Genomic DNA, 17,143 nt, shown 5'->3' with positions numbered 1-17,143 from the left:
CACTTACCCTGAAGAATATGATCAACACATTTTGCATTTGATACAGTGACAAAGTTGGCTTCAAGTTTTGTAAAGAAATATACAGTTAATACTTTAGTTAGGGAGTAAAATAATTCTAGCTGTACCAAAGAAACTACAAAACACATCAAATTATATCCTGAAAACAGATGAGCTACTTTTTACAGCTTACATTCTTATTAGACAGATGGTACTGTTAATAATCCCACAGAGTCATTTCAAGCTAAACCTATATAGCTGCCAATTGCTACCGAGAGCAAGAGAGAATGCAAGGTCTCCTACTCTTACGCATGTGGTTTTGCTTCTGTTTTTCAGACAGAACAACCATGCTGGCTCCACTCTTCATTTTTCAATGTACAGTCTGGTGTGAGGAAGTAGGCAAGAGATTTAAAGAAACTCAGGTCAACTTCATGCTACAGGAGAGAGATTGGAAATGTGTAAAAGGTACTGTTCTCTGCAGAAAAGGAGACGGGCTGAAATTCTTTTTCTATGAACAGTCAAGAGAAAGAATCAACACCTTTTAAAACAGGATGTTCTGGGAATACAAAAAAACTACCAAGAGAAAGAAGAGATTAAAATAATGAGAAAGCATTTAGACTTTTGATAACTACAGGTAAAGAGTGTACAAGAGAAAAATCAGTGCACTATTTGCAGTAGCTGAGACAACTAAGGGGTAGCCCACAACTTACCTCCCAGCCACTTTAAAGAACTTTATCTTGCTTTTCTACACTAAGGAATGTGAAGTATTTATAATACCAGCAAACTGATTGTTCTGATAATGCCAGAAGCTGTGGTAGGCTTCAGTAAACAGGATACATGTATTTAAAAGCATGAACAACATTCTAATCTCTCCTACAATTCTACTTGCAACTTTGTGCTACTTACATTTTTATTTGTCCTCTAATCTATGACTTGGCCAGCAGAGAAGCCAGAACAGTAACTGAGCAAATTCCTCGCCACTTTTTGTTATGCCAGGCAAGGCTGATGGAGGCAGCAAGCAAAGGAAACCTTCCTCTGACCTCAAACAGCCTCAACATAAGCATGCAATTTCCAGTCCAGTCATTTTCTAAGACAGAACTACATCACATTTCAGTTTCTCTGCATTCAGCAGTCTACTACATGGGAGCACTAGTTCAGTTATCTATAGTCCCAATTAATTAGAACATGTCAAGACTCTTATTTAAAAACATTAGCATGGACTAGTGTATTCTCCCTTATATCTACATTTCAATTTTAAAAATTGCCTTTACAAGCACTAAACACAGGTCACTCTAAAGCCCATGCAACCGTCTCTCCTGTGAGCACTTTGAGAAGGGCAAATGCAAATTTTAAAAAGACAGAAACAAGACAGTAATATATCCTACCCTGCTCTATTATTTAGAGAAACATACACCAGACAAGTGAGCCAACTACAGGTAGAGCAAGCAAATACTGTGCCCTGGGCTCTGCAGGCAGCAAGCAAAGACAGACTGTGCCCTGGGCTCTGCTCTGGTCAGAAGTCTGAAGCTGGCCCAGGGATGGACTCACACCTGGAAGTCATCAGTGTCACCCAGTGTCCCATTACTGACAGACCTGAAAACATTACAGACCCTAGACTAACAGCTAGAAGACACTGGGTGCAGAGGCAGAGAGGGGATGGAAGGGGGGAGGTCAGCAGTTCTTTGCATTGCAGTGCTGCTCAAGGGAAGAATCCAACTGGCTGCAGCCAGAGTAAAGGGTGACTTCTCCCCTCCTGTGTATAATCCCTCCTGTGCAGGGGAAATTAATAATTCCTCACTGCTTGCATTATGTGTTCAGCATCAAATTCAGTTAAAGGCTTTGATGGTACTGTATGGAGAATTGAAAACAACCTACATGCCCTCAAAGATGTAGATTTCTGCACACAATGCACCTAAATCACAGCTCTTACAGACCAGGAGGGCAACACAGCCAAAGAAATGGAACTATCAAGGTCAGCTGGTTGGCAAGAAAGGGAGGGATTTGCTTTCTTTTAATGTAGGTGACACCAAACTCTGAATGTCATTCAAGACTACTTCTCTTTTAAACACCAGAAGTTGTAACTATTTTCCCATTTTAATCTCTGCTTTGTGGGAGTGCACAACAGGAGGCTTTCAGAGTATTTCACCTATAACTACACACCCTAACTTGAAATACCATTCAATCTTTAGAAATATAATAGGCAATTAGTTGTCAGGAATGTAAAAGCTCATTTTCCAATGAGTCCTACAAGCATAACAGTATTTTATTTAAACAGTCTTTAAAGTCAGCAGTGCTACAGAGGGACTCAGAATTTCCATGACATTGTGTACCCTGTCATACACCACGTCACTTTACACTGCACACACTGCTGTGTGCTGCCATGTACAAGAGAACAGAACTTCATTTTCATGTGAGACTGAAGTCTATAGTGTCTAATGGCTCATTGCAAGGGCAAACTCCATAGAAAGCTCAATCTAAACAGATTTTAAAGGGAAAAGATACCATACCCATATATTCTTGAGCTGTCAGAGCAGTTTTGTTTTGTACTGATTCAGGAGACTGCCCAGAAAGTCCATTATTTCAGAATCTGGAAAAAATATTTATACACCATTGCTCTGACACTTGAGTGCAATGAATAATGCCACAGCATAGGAAGTTTTACAGCACATATAACAGACCAGGTGCTGCTTTCCATTTGTAGTAGAAGTTACCAGCATTAGATTTGTGATCTCAGTTTCTATGTATTAAGGTATATAGTTTTCTAGTGTTGATGACTGGACTCTTACATTTAAAGAAGAGATGGGAAGAATGAAAAGAGTCTGCACGCAGAAATGACCTGACATCCAGGATCTCCACTAGTGTTAGACCTAGCCATCACACTGTCTTGGAGTATTTTAGCTGAATACTAGTACTGCAGCATAGGCTTACCTTACAACATAAAACTGAAGCCCAGTTGCCACACGTCAGCAACAAGCTCACTCAATGGAACACCAAGGAAAGCAGACACTAAGTAAAATAATGACTAAGATGATTTTTGGAATTTAATAGAGCATAGTTTCTGACTATTTGGCAGGCTTGATTTCACTGTCTACCTTCTGTACCCCTTAAGGGCCATTAGCTTGCTGCATATCAGAAGTTTTCCCTGATTATAATTAGCAGTTTATTCTCCCAGGTCTCTCCACCACCAGCTTCCAAACCACCCCTTCAGCTTAAAATAAGCACAGTTCACTGCCCTTCCATGCCTCAAAACAAGGCAGACAAATTTAGACACATGCATTTTCCTTACCATCCCAGAACTCCAGTTTCAGAAAATACTGCACCTATTACTTAGTTTCAGTGACTTAGTAACATAAGACTTCTTGGCAATAACAGAACTAAGTTAAATGGACAAAAATGCACTAATATTAATTTGAGATAAAAATGCCACTGTATTCTAAGAGAGGCAGAAGTCACCTGAGATGCTGAAATTGGATAATGTAATTCCTTCTACACTTAGGCAAAACCTGAGCATAATTCCTGTTTGGTACAGTTTTCTCCTCTCCTAGGAAAGGGATCACAAAAAATTGTGATCCTTCTTCCAAACCAGGCATGGCTAAGTAACAAACTGAAGCTACCTTATGAAACCCAAGGAAACCCCACACAGCTCCTCTGAAACCTGCCTATTTAGCAGAGGCAAAAAAAAGGAGAGGAGACTCTAAAATCTGGGCTTTGTCTAGAAAATCCATTGTTTCCTCAGCAGCATCACAGAAATAATGGTGTGCTGATATGGCTCATCCTTACCTTTTGCTCCATTAAGCAGCATCTGGTGGATAGATATTCCAAGACAGCTGTCCTCATCTGACACACCTGTATTTTCTAATCTAAATTTTTTCAAATCCTTCATTTTCCTGTTGTCAAGTATAAAGACACTACATGAATGAGAGATGCCAAAATTTAATTTTAGTTTTGAAGTACAATACAAGTAAAACTGAAGTGCCTTCCCAAACTTCTGAGTCAGACTGCTTCTTGGCCACAGCTTTTTAAAGATGAATTAATACAGTCTATAACAGAGCAAAGGCAGCCTGTTCTTGTACTGGTAATTTCCTCTAATTCAATGTAGTAACAGAAAAAGTGTTTGATAAGTGCACTAGAAAGTTTTAACATTATCTTTCTATATCACAATCTGTTAAAGAAGTTTATTTGGGTCAATTTTTGGCTTTCATACAAACAAGCAGTCTTAATTTTAAGAGCTCTATCTGACTGTTTGAGAAGGATTAATGCACCAGAGAATCTGGCAAAAGTAGAGTCAAAACACAATGCAGGTTTATCAATAGATAGTTTTGGTTCTGTACCTTTGAGATCAGTCTCCTAACTTGAAATAGGAAAATTCCTCCCAGAAAGTGGGTCAAGTCATTAGTAGTCAATTGTTAAACAAGAAGAGACAGGCATCAGATCCTTAATATAAGTAGGATAATTATTTTAGTTTTAAAATTGAAGGGTTGAATTATTCTGGCTGGTAAATTGATTATAAATCTACTCAGAAGAAGGACTGAGAAATCTATTGTAACAGCTGAAGTGACTATCTGTTTTAGTGAAGAATATCCCTAACCATGACGGGGGCCTGAAACTACATGGTCTTTAAGGCCATTCCAACACATTCTATCATTCCATGACTAGTGTTTCTAGATGTAGTGGCAATAATACAGATTTCTAAAAAAAAAAAACAAAACAAAACAGTTTCAAAAAGTATCCTAAGGAAATCTTGCTTCTTCAAAACAGCTTTAAATTATTTTAATTCTTGTCATAAAACTAGCTGTTTGCTAGTCATCCATTATCTGTATTTCTAGTGTCTGTAGATTTTTCAGTTGCTTTCAATCAACTGTTTTACCTGAATAAAACCTAAGAATTATGAGTTTCTTTTGCAGGACAGGGATAAGGAAGAGAAGGACCCCCACCAAACCAAGCAGATATAGCAATAAATCAATCTCATTTTAAAGCCACATTCCTGTGGGTGGCATATCTTGCCAACAGGTTTCTATGCAATTCTGTACAGCACTTTTTTCTTTTTTCCTTCATCCAAGGTGAGTTTGTTTTAATTCTCCTGGACTAATTCTGGAAATAGGATTATCAGTTGTGGGGGGTAGTAAATCCGAGTCAGTTGGCATACTACAAGACTCAAGTTCTCTTCTCATTGGTTACTTCCAAGAGCCAGGTCACCTCTTTGTGCTACCTGCCTTCCACTGCTGCAACGCAGTCACAGATAGAGGATTATCACAGCTTAATCCCCTCATCAGCAACAGTGCTCCTACATGAAACTATGCAGTAGCAGGCAACCAGTAATCAACTCTTCCCCCCAGCAGGGCTGTGATGGTGCAGCCTTCAGACCAAGCTGCTTTCAGTCAGTATCAGTTCATACTGCCTAACCCTTTAAGGCCAGGAGGCATGTTGCATCAGCTCAGCTCAGCAAAAACAAGCACTCAAGCAGTACAGAGAGGAGGCAGAAATTCTTCAGCTATGAAGGATTAGCTATTTTATCATTTTAGTGTGATACTTTATTTTCTACATAAAATGTCAGAAGCCCCTCCCTGCAAAGGTCACTGCCCTCATGTAAGAAAGCTGCAAGAGCCCTTCTGACTGTTTAAGGCTAAGGAAAAAAAATCACCAAGACTCAAGCAGCTGGTAAGGAACCCAAGAGCTGATAAGCATCTTGCTTACTATGCCAAGAGAAAATAATATAGTCCTGAGTGCACTATTTGCCTATTGGGAAGACGCTGGGAGGTGAACTAGGATTTACCTATTGCTGCAAAAAAGTAAAGTGCAAGGACTTCTGGTTTTGTGTCAGAAGTTCGTACAAAATACACAACAGCAAAATCTGGCAGAACATGAACCAGACTGCTGACTTTGAATACTCTTCATCAACTAATTGATCTCTTACCAAAAGTTTTTCTGTAAGCTTCTGATCAAGAGGGAGTGAGTCTCTGGTAAAGCATCTTTCTTTATTTTGGGGAAAATAAAAAGTGACTGTTGCAAAGAAGAAAGCACATTAGGAGAGGGAAGATTTTCCCAGTTTCAGGTAAAAAGAATGTCTCCAATTAACTGAGAGTGTCAACTTAATAAGTACTAGGTCATGGTACCTGGCGGAGAGTGTCACCAAAGACAAACTGCTCTTTCACATGTACCTGTTACAGCTTTACAATGTATTCATGAACTAGAAAAAGTATTTAGCACCCACATGATGTGGAAAATACAAACGGTGACACATATGTCAGTGAGTCACAAATAATAGCGGAGGAGGTTTTTATTTGAACTAGGGCAATCAGGAAGTGCTAACCCACACAGAAGGAGCCTTCCCTGACTGCACAGCAATACCTTAATTGTCACCGAGACTGCAGCCTCCAGCGACAGCATGAGTAAACACTCCCAAGAGAGGAGAACAGCACTGAACGCAAAACAATGTGCAGGGTGGTCCAGCCATCCCACCCCCACAGGTCACACCCTGCAAAAGAAAACTCACTGTGTCCTGTATACATGCATCTGCTGTTTAGCATGTTGTCATTATCACAAAACATTCCAGCAGTCTTTAAACAGCAAGCTGAAAGCAATGTGAGTGTTTACTATTTCTGGAATCAGTTCACATGTCCCTCTGTTTGGAAGGACAGAAGTCCTTCCCTTACTCAGAGGTAGTTTCATTAAAAAAAAATAATAATTATGGTAATGTATAAATAAGACTGTCATAATCTCACCTTCCCCACAGTCACAGGGTAAGACATGGAGAGGAAGAAAAAAGTGAATAGAAAAGTGAATAGAGTAGCAAGGGTTTAATTCTTTAGAAGGCTTCAGTTTTTCTAATCTTGGGTTGGACATATTCTTGCATTACACCAGCAATCCCATATGGTCAAGTACACTCCCCAATTACTTATAAAAATAAATAATAAGCTTGTCAGTATTACTCTAAGTAGTGAGCTTGTCAGTAATTGCATAGTCAGACAAGGGACGAAAGTAATACAGTTGTGTTGTATTGCACCCTGTGCTCAAGCTAGGCATGAATTTCAACAAGTACAGACCAGATGAAAGTCGTCCCAGAGTTGTGACTAAAAGTGTTTTCCTTATGCCTCTGGTCACCTCTGCAGAACTTCCTTTAATCTTTGGCTTTGTGAGAGTCTGCTCTAAAGATAAATGTATTTAGCAGTTCTTCCACTGATTGTAGTAATATTTGTCATGTGTTTCCCAACTTTGTTCTTTAAGTGTTGTTTACTGGCCTTAATGAAAAAGGAACCTGATTTGCAATCAAACAAACAATAGACCTGTAACAGTGGCACAAAGTGTATATGTGTATATATAGTGGCTAATGAAAACACCACTTGCAAGCTAACTAATTAAGCTGTTTTAATAAGCTGTCATTTTTTGCATGACAGTTTGGAAGTGTAACAAACCATAAGAACCAAGCCTCAGTGTCTATCCGTGAAAAATGGTTTTGCTACTGTTGAGAACGCCAATTTCTGCCACACTATATAAAAATATCTATCAGAAAACCTAGGAGAGACAAGTAGCAGAGGTATGAGTGAGAAGGAAATCCTGCAGTCTTGCAAGGCACTCATGTTTTCCAGTGCCAGAAGCATCTGAGCACTGTCTGCTGGAGCATGGGGAGTAAGGCAGGTGCTGCCTGCAGCACTGCAGAGCTGCATGCGGGCATGCACCGCACACACACACCCAGCACTGCAGATCAGCACACACGGAATACAGATACAGCCTCCTCACACTGTCTGAGGACAGATACTGCAGAAACCTGCAGCTTTCACTTTTTTAGATTGTGGAATATAAAGCTAATTTAATGCTGAAACACCAGTGTTATTTTTAGAAGAAGAGAATTATCATGCTGATAAGAGGGAAGGAGTTGTTTTCTCAGGGCACCAAAGACTGCTTTCCCTGAATTTTCTCTCCTTTAGTGGGTAAAAAGGCAGATGAGGGGGAGATCTTTCTTAAGGATAATTAAAAGAAACTTAGACTTGAGTCTCAGGGAACCAAACTGGGCTAATTTTAAAGATGCTTTTACCTCCTACTTTTTTCCCCCCCCTCTCCCCACCTCCTCTTCTTTGATGTCTTTCTTATTCTCTTACCTCGGCTCCATCTTAAGCATGTCACATCTTTCAATAAATCCGTAAATCACAGACAGACACACACAAAAATCACAGGATGGCTCTTTTTTCCCTTCCCTTTCCTTTGAAAGACTTATACTGGGAAAGCTGAAGCCACACAAAAATGGCTTGACTAAACCAGGAGCGAGTAAGTCAGACACACAGTAAGAATCATGCACTTCCACTGCAGTGAGTTCATGGGTGTGTCAGATCACTGCAGCTCCAAGTGGTACGCTTGGATATCACTTAGGCTTCAAGTCCAACATTACTGAGACAATTAAATTAATTTTTCTTCCTCATCTGCTTTGGAGAAGGTATAAACAGGAAAAAAGAGGAGAAAAAAAGAAAAGCTCTGTACTAAGTGACAAGAGCTACCTTGGGAATTCTGAGGATGCTACTGGTATCCCGTTTTGTGGTATCATGGGATACCACACCAAGACTGAGGTTCGGTCCTCAACTGAAACTCGTGTTCATCGTTTTTAAACCTTCAGTTCTGCTGGAGGCCTTGAAGTCCTTGCAGTGGAGATACTAGGTATCATTTATCCATATCAGCAAGTCACTTTATCTGGGCAGTTACCTCTGTCATTTGAGCACATACCAAAGTGCACAGGCAGGGGAAAGGGCAAGGGGAAAACTGAGAGTTAAAGTCCACAATCAACAGGAACTATTTTTTTTAACAGTAAAAAAGTTAAACAGGCCAGTCACAGGTAAGACCTATGTTCTTCTCAGGACCACAGCCACATGAGAGGCCGGCTGAAGAGGAAGAGCACTTGGTCCTACACCCAGTATCTTTCCCATTCTGCAAATGGAAGATCTTTTTATCTCAGCTAGAGTTTCACTGAAACCTGTAACTCAATGTGTTTAAAGCTGCAGGTGTCCGGGAACTTCATACTATGTGCTGCCGGCAGTTTTCAGACTTTTCAGGAAGTAAACAAGTCTAAGGGAAAATAAAAAGTCTGGCAACCTTCCAGCACACTGAGGTACCAGATAAGGGTATCTGTGATCCAAATGCTACACAGGGTGAGGGGGAGAGAAGGGAAAGGTTTGCAAACGGCTATTACACTGCAGGACAAGGTCTAAAACCTGCCATCCCAGGTAATGCTTTGGGACAGGGAAACTCTCATCCTTTCAGGTAGATGACCATCAAGTTATATACTTCTGCAGCCTTACTTTCCATACATTTTGCTTTCCTTGATTACTCAAGATTACTTACAATACACCCATATGCTTCATGCAGACCAAACCATGTGCATAGTGCAAAATTTTTGTCTAATTATAAAGATTTTGTAATGACAATTATCCAGACAGACAAAACTGCTTCACTCACCATAAAGACAGCATGAAAGTTTAAGACTCATAACAGCAGTTGGATAAAATTCCTGATCTGAAAAAAGATTGCTCCCAGTGGATTATATGGATCCACTATCATTTTGCAAAAGCTCTCTCTCCTGTAACATTACCTCAGAGCAATGTATCATTCATTATAATTTTGCTTTTTAATGGCATTTAGCTACAGGTACCATTGCTATTTGAAGCATCCAGCAAGGGGAAAATGTCATTATGTTTATATTGATGCCACAAAAAATACTCATCAGCCAAAAAATTCAGCCAAACAGAAATTCATGAGCTAGGCTTGAACACTATCCACTGAACACGACAAGAAAGTGCTTATATTACTGAAGTACTGACATTATTTGCTTAAGAAGCAAACATCCAAAATCAGCACTTCCTAAGACCAAGAAGTACATCTCCAGAGTGTAAAGACATTTCCCAGGCTCCCAGTACTGAGAGGTGCCACTTTACGAAGTGAAACTGCCCCTTCTCCGATCGCTAAGCGACATCATTGCTCTTTACACTCTCATTACATAAAAGGAGAGTTAATGCAAATTGGCAGGACACAAAATAGTTTCAACGGAGACTGAAATAGAATAAAGCAATTCTGGGAAGCCAATATCTGGGCTGGCCAGGACAAGCATTGCAGCGCTGTGGCAGTGTGCTGTGGCTGTGTCGGTCCAACCCCTGGCCATCACCGAGGCACGGCTCCTGCCCGACACCGTCCCTGCCTGCCGCACACGGACACGAGCGCGCAGACACCGCGCTCCAGGGAATGCCTCGCTCCGCTTCCAGCCCGCAGCTACAGCGGAGGCTCGGTGACACCGCATTCAGCTCAAGCCTTACAGCGAAGAACGCCTGCCCTGCTGCCGAGCGCCGTCGCGCCTCTGCAGCAGCACCCTGGATGGATGAGGCGTGTTTCCGTGATGACGGCCCCTTCCAGGACAGCTTCCCGACTCGCTCGGGATAACAAACACATCCCCGGCTGGCTGCAGGTATCTACCAGACAGCTACCTCTCCAGCGCTTTTGCAACAACCGGTTTTCATCCGACAGAGGTGGTTAGGGAAGGAAGAGTAAGGACATCAGAGAGAAGAGGGAGCTTCAGATGTCAGTGGATAAGCTGCAGCAGCTCCCACCCCCCGGGGCTTTCCCTTCCCCTCCCGGCCCACGGCAGCGATCAGATCCCCCTGGAGCGGGCGCGGAGCGGGAGGCGAGGGAGGGAGCGAGCGAGGGGCGGCAGGCACGGCGGGGGCTGCGGGCCGGCAGGAGCCCCGCTCCGGGAGGTGCCGGCGCGGCGGGGAGGGGGAGGCGAGCATGCGACCAGCGCGGTGCCGTGCTAGGGGGAGTGCGGCGCCCCGGGGGCGGCTCCCCCCGCTCCTGCGCGGCCCCCCGACCTACCCAGCAGCACGCAGAGCACGTCCAGCGCCACGAAGGGCAGCCGCGTCCTGTCAAACATGCTGGCGGCGCCCGGCGGCAGGCGCGGTGACAGCCTCGGCCCGAGGGGCGGGAGCGCGGCGCAGGCGGCAGGGAGGGGCTGCAGGCGAGGCGCTCCGTGGGAACGGCCCCCCTGCGCTCCAAGCACCGCTGAGGAGTGGCCGCCGCCGCCCGCACTGCGCTACTGCCGCCGCCGCGGGCCCCGCGCGCCTTTAAGGCCGGGCACGGGCGGCTGGGCAGGGCGGGAAGGGCGGGCGGCGGCAGCGGCGGCGCCTCGGACCGCCCTCAGTGACGCCCCGCCCGCGGCCCCGGCCCCGGCGCCGGCCCGCGCCGCCAATCGCCATCGCGCCGCGCTGCGCCCGGGCACCGAGCGGCCTCGCGCAACGCCCGGGCACCGAGAATGACCGAGCGCGGCCCCGGGCACCGAGCGCGGCCCCGCACGGCCCGGGCACCGACCTGCCCTCACCTGCTCGCCCGGCTCGGCCCGGCCCCGAGGGCGCACGGGCCGTAGCTGGGATCTGGGAGGGAAAGGGTCGGTCCTCCGCGGGAACACGGGGAGATATTATTATAATTATCATTATCATTATTTAGTAGTAGTAGTAGTAGTACACAAGGAAAAAGCTGTTTCCACCTCTGGAATCACAGAATCCTCCGGGTTGGAAGGAACCACAGTGGGTCATGTGGTCCAACCTTCCGGCTCAAGCACCCAGGACAACTTGGCTCCATCCTCTTGGCACCCACCCCTTTTAGATATTTACACACATTGACGAGTTCCCCTCTCGGTTTTCTCTATCTTCTCAAGGCTGAACAGGCTCAGCTCTCTGTCCTTCCTCGTGAGAGAGATGCTCCGGCTCCCTAATCACCTTTGTTGCCCTCTGCTGGACCTATTCCAGGAGCTCCATGTCTCTGTTGGGCTGAGCAGCCTAGAGCTGGACAGCCTACTCCAGATGTCGCCTCACCAGGACTGAGTAGAGAAGCTGGAAGAGTGCTGGAAAATTGCAAAAAAAAAAAAAAAAAAATTACAAAACAGTTGGAAGCAGAGTTTCAGCCCAACCCAACCCAAAGCAAACTTTTTCCATGTTAAAACCTTTTGTTTGGAAAGAAGACACCAACACAAAGAAAATGTGTTCTGCTTAGCCACATTTTTATTTTAGCACCATTGACAACAACACGGATTATTTTATTCACCAGTGTTAGGGCTGCTGGGCACAAACATGCAGCTCGGGCTACAGACTAGATTTGCGTTTTGTTCGAGGCAAGTGCAGGTGAGATGAGTAGCGCTTCCCCCAGAACACCAGATAAGCTTTTCAGCCACTTCTCATGTATTGCACTCCCTAATTCTGCAAACAGCTTCACTTTGTACAATATCCTAATAGCTGAATAACAGGTTTGAGGGATCAGCAACAGAAACAAATTTTTGATGTGAAAGTGCCTCACTGAATATGTCGTATCTTCAACTGTGCTGCCAAAAAAGGCACATAAAGTAGTTCCACACTGAATAGATAAAGGAAACTCTACATAGTATAGGAGATACAGGAGATCCCAATTTTATCTCAGTGCCTAAGCATCATCCCAGCTATATGTCAAAATGGACAGTTCCAGAGATTAAAACTACCCTTGATTTCTTTAAGTGCAGTGTAAATTAAAGAGCGTATTTTCCTGTGCAACTGTGCTGGGATGGTTTCATGGATGTAGAAATTCCTGTTGTCTTAAAATGCATGAAGTAATGGAACAAACTGGAGCACAGCCTGGCAAGGAGGAAAACTGGGCTTATCTTTATGAGAGCTGCTGCTGAAAGAAAAGTGTGCAATCTGCTCTGCTCCTCACAAAGCAGGGAATTGTTCATGAGATCTTAAGTCAGGAGTAGATAACATCCCCAAAATTGCAGGATGGTTAGAAAAACCAGAGGACAAGCAATTGCAAGCATTTCACGCACAATTGCCATAATTGCTTTCTTCAACCCAAAAGCATCAGGCTAATCTTGTTCAGGCTAAGCTGCAAACAGCCCCCTTGATCCACACCCCTATGCAGTAAATTAGAGACCCAAGAGATTGCACTCACTGAAATGGATCTCTTCCCAGAAGAATGTGAGCAAGATAGCGATTACACTTAAAAACACCTGGAAATTGGGTTGCAGCACAGCATTCACGACAGAAATTAATCACACTTTATTGTCTTGCAGTTTCTACATCTCTCTTTCACCCTTGAGATGTAGCTTGCCTGAGGGAAGAGGCATCTCTGCAACCTTCTACCAGCATTCAGGAAAGAAAGCAGTCACTGGCTCCTCTCCAAATTTTCCATTGCATAAGGGATGTGATCCTTGCTGTTGCAACCCAATTCTCACCACTTGGCTTGCTGGGTGTTGGAAAACCCCAGCTGAGCACAGTTTGGGGGCTTGGGTAGCAGTGCATAGTTCTAGGCTCTCAGAAGGCTTTTCCAGGCCTTCTTATTTGGGCAGATATTAACTATGGAAACATGCCAACCCAAGCTCTTACAGCCTGAAGTACTACACAGATTAGCAAAACCCTACATTTACATGAGGGCTATGTTAGCATAAGTACTGGCATCTTCAGATATGCTGTTATTCCATACAAAAAAGGATGTTTTGGTGTAAACTGAAGAAAGAGTAAAAAACCAAAGCCTGCATACTCCAGTACCTTTAACAAATAAAAGGGTGTCTGCAGTAGCAACACCAGGGTGGCAGAGAGGGTAAACTGATGCTATTTGATTAGAAAGCATCTGGAGCAGTGTATTCCAGAGGGGATGGATGTTGAATATAAACACAAATAGAAATCATGTTTAGCATTAGTTGGAGGTTCGGGGGTTTTAACTGTACAACCAGAGCCTCTAAGTTTCAGTTTCTCCTGATACTGTGGAAGCTTTGTAGTGTCTCTCAGCTTCATGGCATTTTTACTGCATAGGCTTTGCTTGGTAGCTGTCCCTCATAGCAAAAGTGCTAACTACTGACACTGCTCTTAGCCACTATAGTGACCCAGTGAGATCAACTCATATGCTTAACAAAATGCTAAAGAACAATTTTGGACACAAGTAAAAAGGAGGGTAGCAGACGAAGCTCATAATTTATGTTTTCTCATATTCCTTAATGAGATTTACATGTTAATTTAGTCTTAATATTACTCTCTAGAATTTAGACTCTTCAAAATATCTTCCCCTTTCACCTATTCTCTTGTTTAGTATGGTTATTTAGTTGTTTTGTTTGCTTGTTTTTAAAATAGTATCTTTTTATTTATTTAGGAGGGCAGTGAGCAGCAGCAAACACCAACTTAAAGCCCTATTAATGTCTTTGTTTTCTTCTGTTTCTTTTACAATTTGTGATCTTCGGTGTTTCGACCATTCTTCTTAGAAGTTTTGTGTGTACAAGGATTAAATTCTCAGGAAGTTTATCATCAGTCTCTAGTGGTACTTGTGTGATAATTAATTAGTACTGACCCAACAGGACTCTTAACTGCAATTAACATTCATATAGATCAACAGCTTTAGTAAATGACGGGATTTTCCCAGGCTTGTTTCTCTGTAGCTTGTTCTGGGGTGGGAGTCAATAGCTCTGAATGAGCTGTTACCACTCAGGAAAGGGATGAGAGGGTCACTGCGGATAGTTCTGGGAAGCCATCTTCTGAGTGCTCAGAGGGAGAACACCACTCCAACCATAGCACTCGGAATGCTATTAGGAAAGAGAGCAGTCTGACAAATCTCATTATGACACATTCCTGAATGCCAGAAATCCCACATCAAAATGGGTAAGTAGAAGCAGAGAAAGCACAAGGTAAAGCAGAAAAGAAAGCATTTTTAGAACTTGTATACAGCAGTTTCAATGTACCAAAACCAGAACATGGTATTTCAACATTTAAACAGAGAGGAAAAGTCTTTATGAAGTACAGATCTAGAAAATAATGAAATATGTGGAGAAGGTTAAATGGGTAACAAGCATTCAGTACTTTGTATCAGCTAAGAGCTAGGGAAAACTTCTACAAGATGTTAGACTGCAGGACTTTTTTACATCAGAATATTCTGTAATGTTTTGCCTCTGGATGCTGTGGGGCACAAAATTACAAAGCAGCATAGAGGCATTAGGTGAATTCATAGAGGATAGGTCAACAGATCATGGCAGGTTCAGAAACATCCCTCTTCTGATTTCCCACGTTTAGAAAGAACTGCTGGGAAACAGTCATTCCATAGCACTTGTTTCTTAAACTCCCCCATAACATCTGCTCCTGGGCACTGCCGCACAGTTTTTGGCTGGATGGACTTGAACTGAGTCAGGTCTTCGTATGTTCAAAGGCAGTCTGTGTGCACAGTGTAACACTGCAAAATGCATTAGTAATAGCAGAGATTTAAAAGTTCAGACATATTTGTAATGTTCCATCAGACTCTGCAACACTTTTGTGTGGCTGTTTTGAATTTATCTGCCAAAACCCCACTCATGGAATAAGGAGGACAAGGAGAAAAGTTCACAAGATAGACCCCCTGAATTTATCTTTCAGGACACAGGATTTGCCTCTAACAAAACTACATACTCTACTATAGGATAGTAGAGACCTGAACTCCTAAGTCAGCTGAAACCCCTTGTACAGAATGTTTCAGGAAACAGAATTTAGATTCCACCAAAATATCTTAGCCTCATACCTCTTCTTTTGTTTGGTCTGGACATTTAGTTGTTTTCTTTCTTTTGTTTCTATGTCTCATGTTTGTTTTGTTTTTAATAAGAGAGCAGTGAGCAATAAAGAACACATATTTCTAATAAACAAAGTATGAGGACTTTCTTGTCTTCTCTCTTTTAATTCTTTTTATTTTAAATACAAATGACACTTGTTTGGGTACTTAATCCCCACGCATCTCTCTTGAACTATTCCCCAGAAGGTCTTGCTGTCAGGCTGTCTTGGGGTTGTCACCTACAGGCAAGTTCAGATATGTGAAGGGTTCTGCTCTCCCACTTTTAGGTCAAAGTTGTACACCATTCCCACAAGAGATGTGTTTTATTAGAAAATATAAGTTACTTCTAAAGATTAGCCACAGAAATAAGGACTCAAGCAGACCTCACTAGACAACATAATAACATATTTAATATTCATGCCCATGTAATGAGCAAAAATGCATTAAACCCCAAATATATAATTTTGTTTATAATTTATGGTGCATATCATACAGCCTCAGAGGATCATATAGCATATTCTAGAGAAAACACTTCAGGCTACATCTACACAAGTTAATTAAGTGGGGCCAACTCACACTAAACAGGTACTGGCACATGATGGTACTGTTTTTATGTTAGCTCAGAAATGGTGTTGTTCAGAACTCACTATCACAGGCTGGGGAACATTCCCCATGGCAATTTTGCATGCAGACATGCTATTTTAATAGGAAGAAAAAGCAGTTGTGTGGCCATCAGTTGTGCTCTACCAGTTGGCCTTAGGGCTAAGAAACTCTCCCTGTTGCTCTTTATTGGTTTTCATAATTCGTTTCAATTACAAATATTGCTCTGAAGCAGTAGGAGACTCTGAAAGGAAGAGTCTCTCAAGGGTACTCACAGAATGTTCATGTCTGAGTGAAACTCATTAAAAAGGTCTTATGATTATTGCAAATAGAAGTGATTTAGAGGCTGCAGAATTTGTGTCCTCTGGCTTCTGATTTCCCTTTTCTTCCCTTCTTGATCATGCTTTCCTGTCAAAGCAGTTAGCAAAACAGAGGTTACTCTGGCAGCAGCCATACATCTCAAGAGGTGAACTTCAACAGGCTAACCAATTGCACAGGAAGAATTTGCCACTGATGTGTTAAAGGGACCCAGTTTTGACCCATCACACACCTAAAGTGGTAACTCAGCCTCCTGCGCCTGGTTCTGTGCATGTTTGGGTACCCATATACCCATTTCAACAGAGAGAAGGAGATAAGCTTGGAGGAATATGTGTGTCCCTGCAACTCTGTCCAGGTGTGCTCCACTGGCAGATCAAAGCTGTGTGTTCAGGCTGCAGCAGATAAGGGGTCTGTTCCTGCTGCTTCTCCCTGCTCGGCAGCAGCAGCCTACCCCTGACCTGACTCCCTGTGCTTTAAGCAAGCACCAAACTGCAAGGCAACCATTGCCAGGCAGCAGCTTCCAGTCCTGAAGCACTTGAGGATGGCCTGGATTACCAGTAGAAGCACCACTAGAAGTACAGCATGGGGGCACATACAGGCAGAGAGACCCAAAAAGAGGTAGATCTAGGTTTTTCTCCTGGCCCAATGCTTGAGCTGCTGCTGCTGCTGCTAGGAG

At 43.1% G+C, this 17,143-nt stretch overlaps 1 protein-coding gene across 2 annotated transcripts in view; it reads right to left on the bottom strand.

Moving 5' to 3' along the window:
* Positions 1-10,994, bottom strand: part of PLPP1 (phospholipid phosphatase 1) — a 61,534-nt gene extending 50,540 nt beyond the window's left edge. For both annotated transcript variants that reach the window (XM_058043424.1, XM_058043425.1), the window contains exon 1: positions 10,843-10,994. In XM_058043424.1, coding sequence (XP_057899407.1) covers positions 10,843-10,900 — 58 coding nt within the window. In that variant the 5' untranslated portion in view covers positions 10,901-10,994. The remainder of the gene's footprint in view (positions 1-10,842) is intronic.
* Between the last annotated feature and the right edge of the window lie 6,149 nt (positions 10,995-17,143).

This window comes from Melospiza georgiana, chromosome Z (assembly GCF_028018845.1).
Source record: "Melospiza georgiana isolate bMelGeo1 chromosome Z, bMelGeo1.pri, whole genome shotgun sequence".
In the NCBI taxonomy this organism is placed as follows: domain Eukaryota; kingdom Metazoa; phylum Chordata; class Aves; order Passeriformes; family Passerellidae; genus Melospiza; species Melospiza georgiana.
Note: the sequence above shows the minus strand (reverse complement) of the source record. Positions and strands in the feature narration are given on the sequence as shown.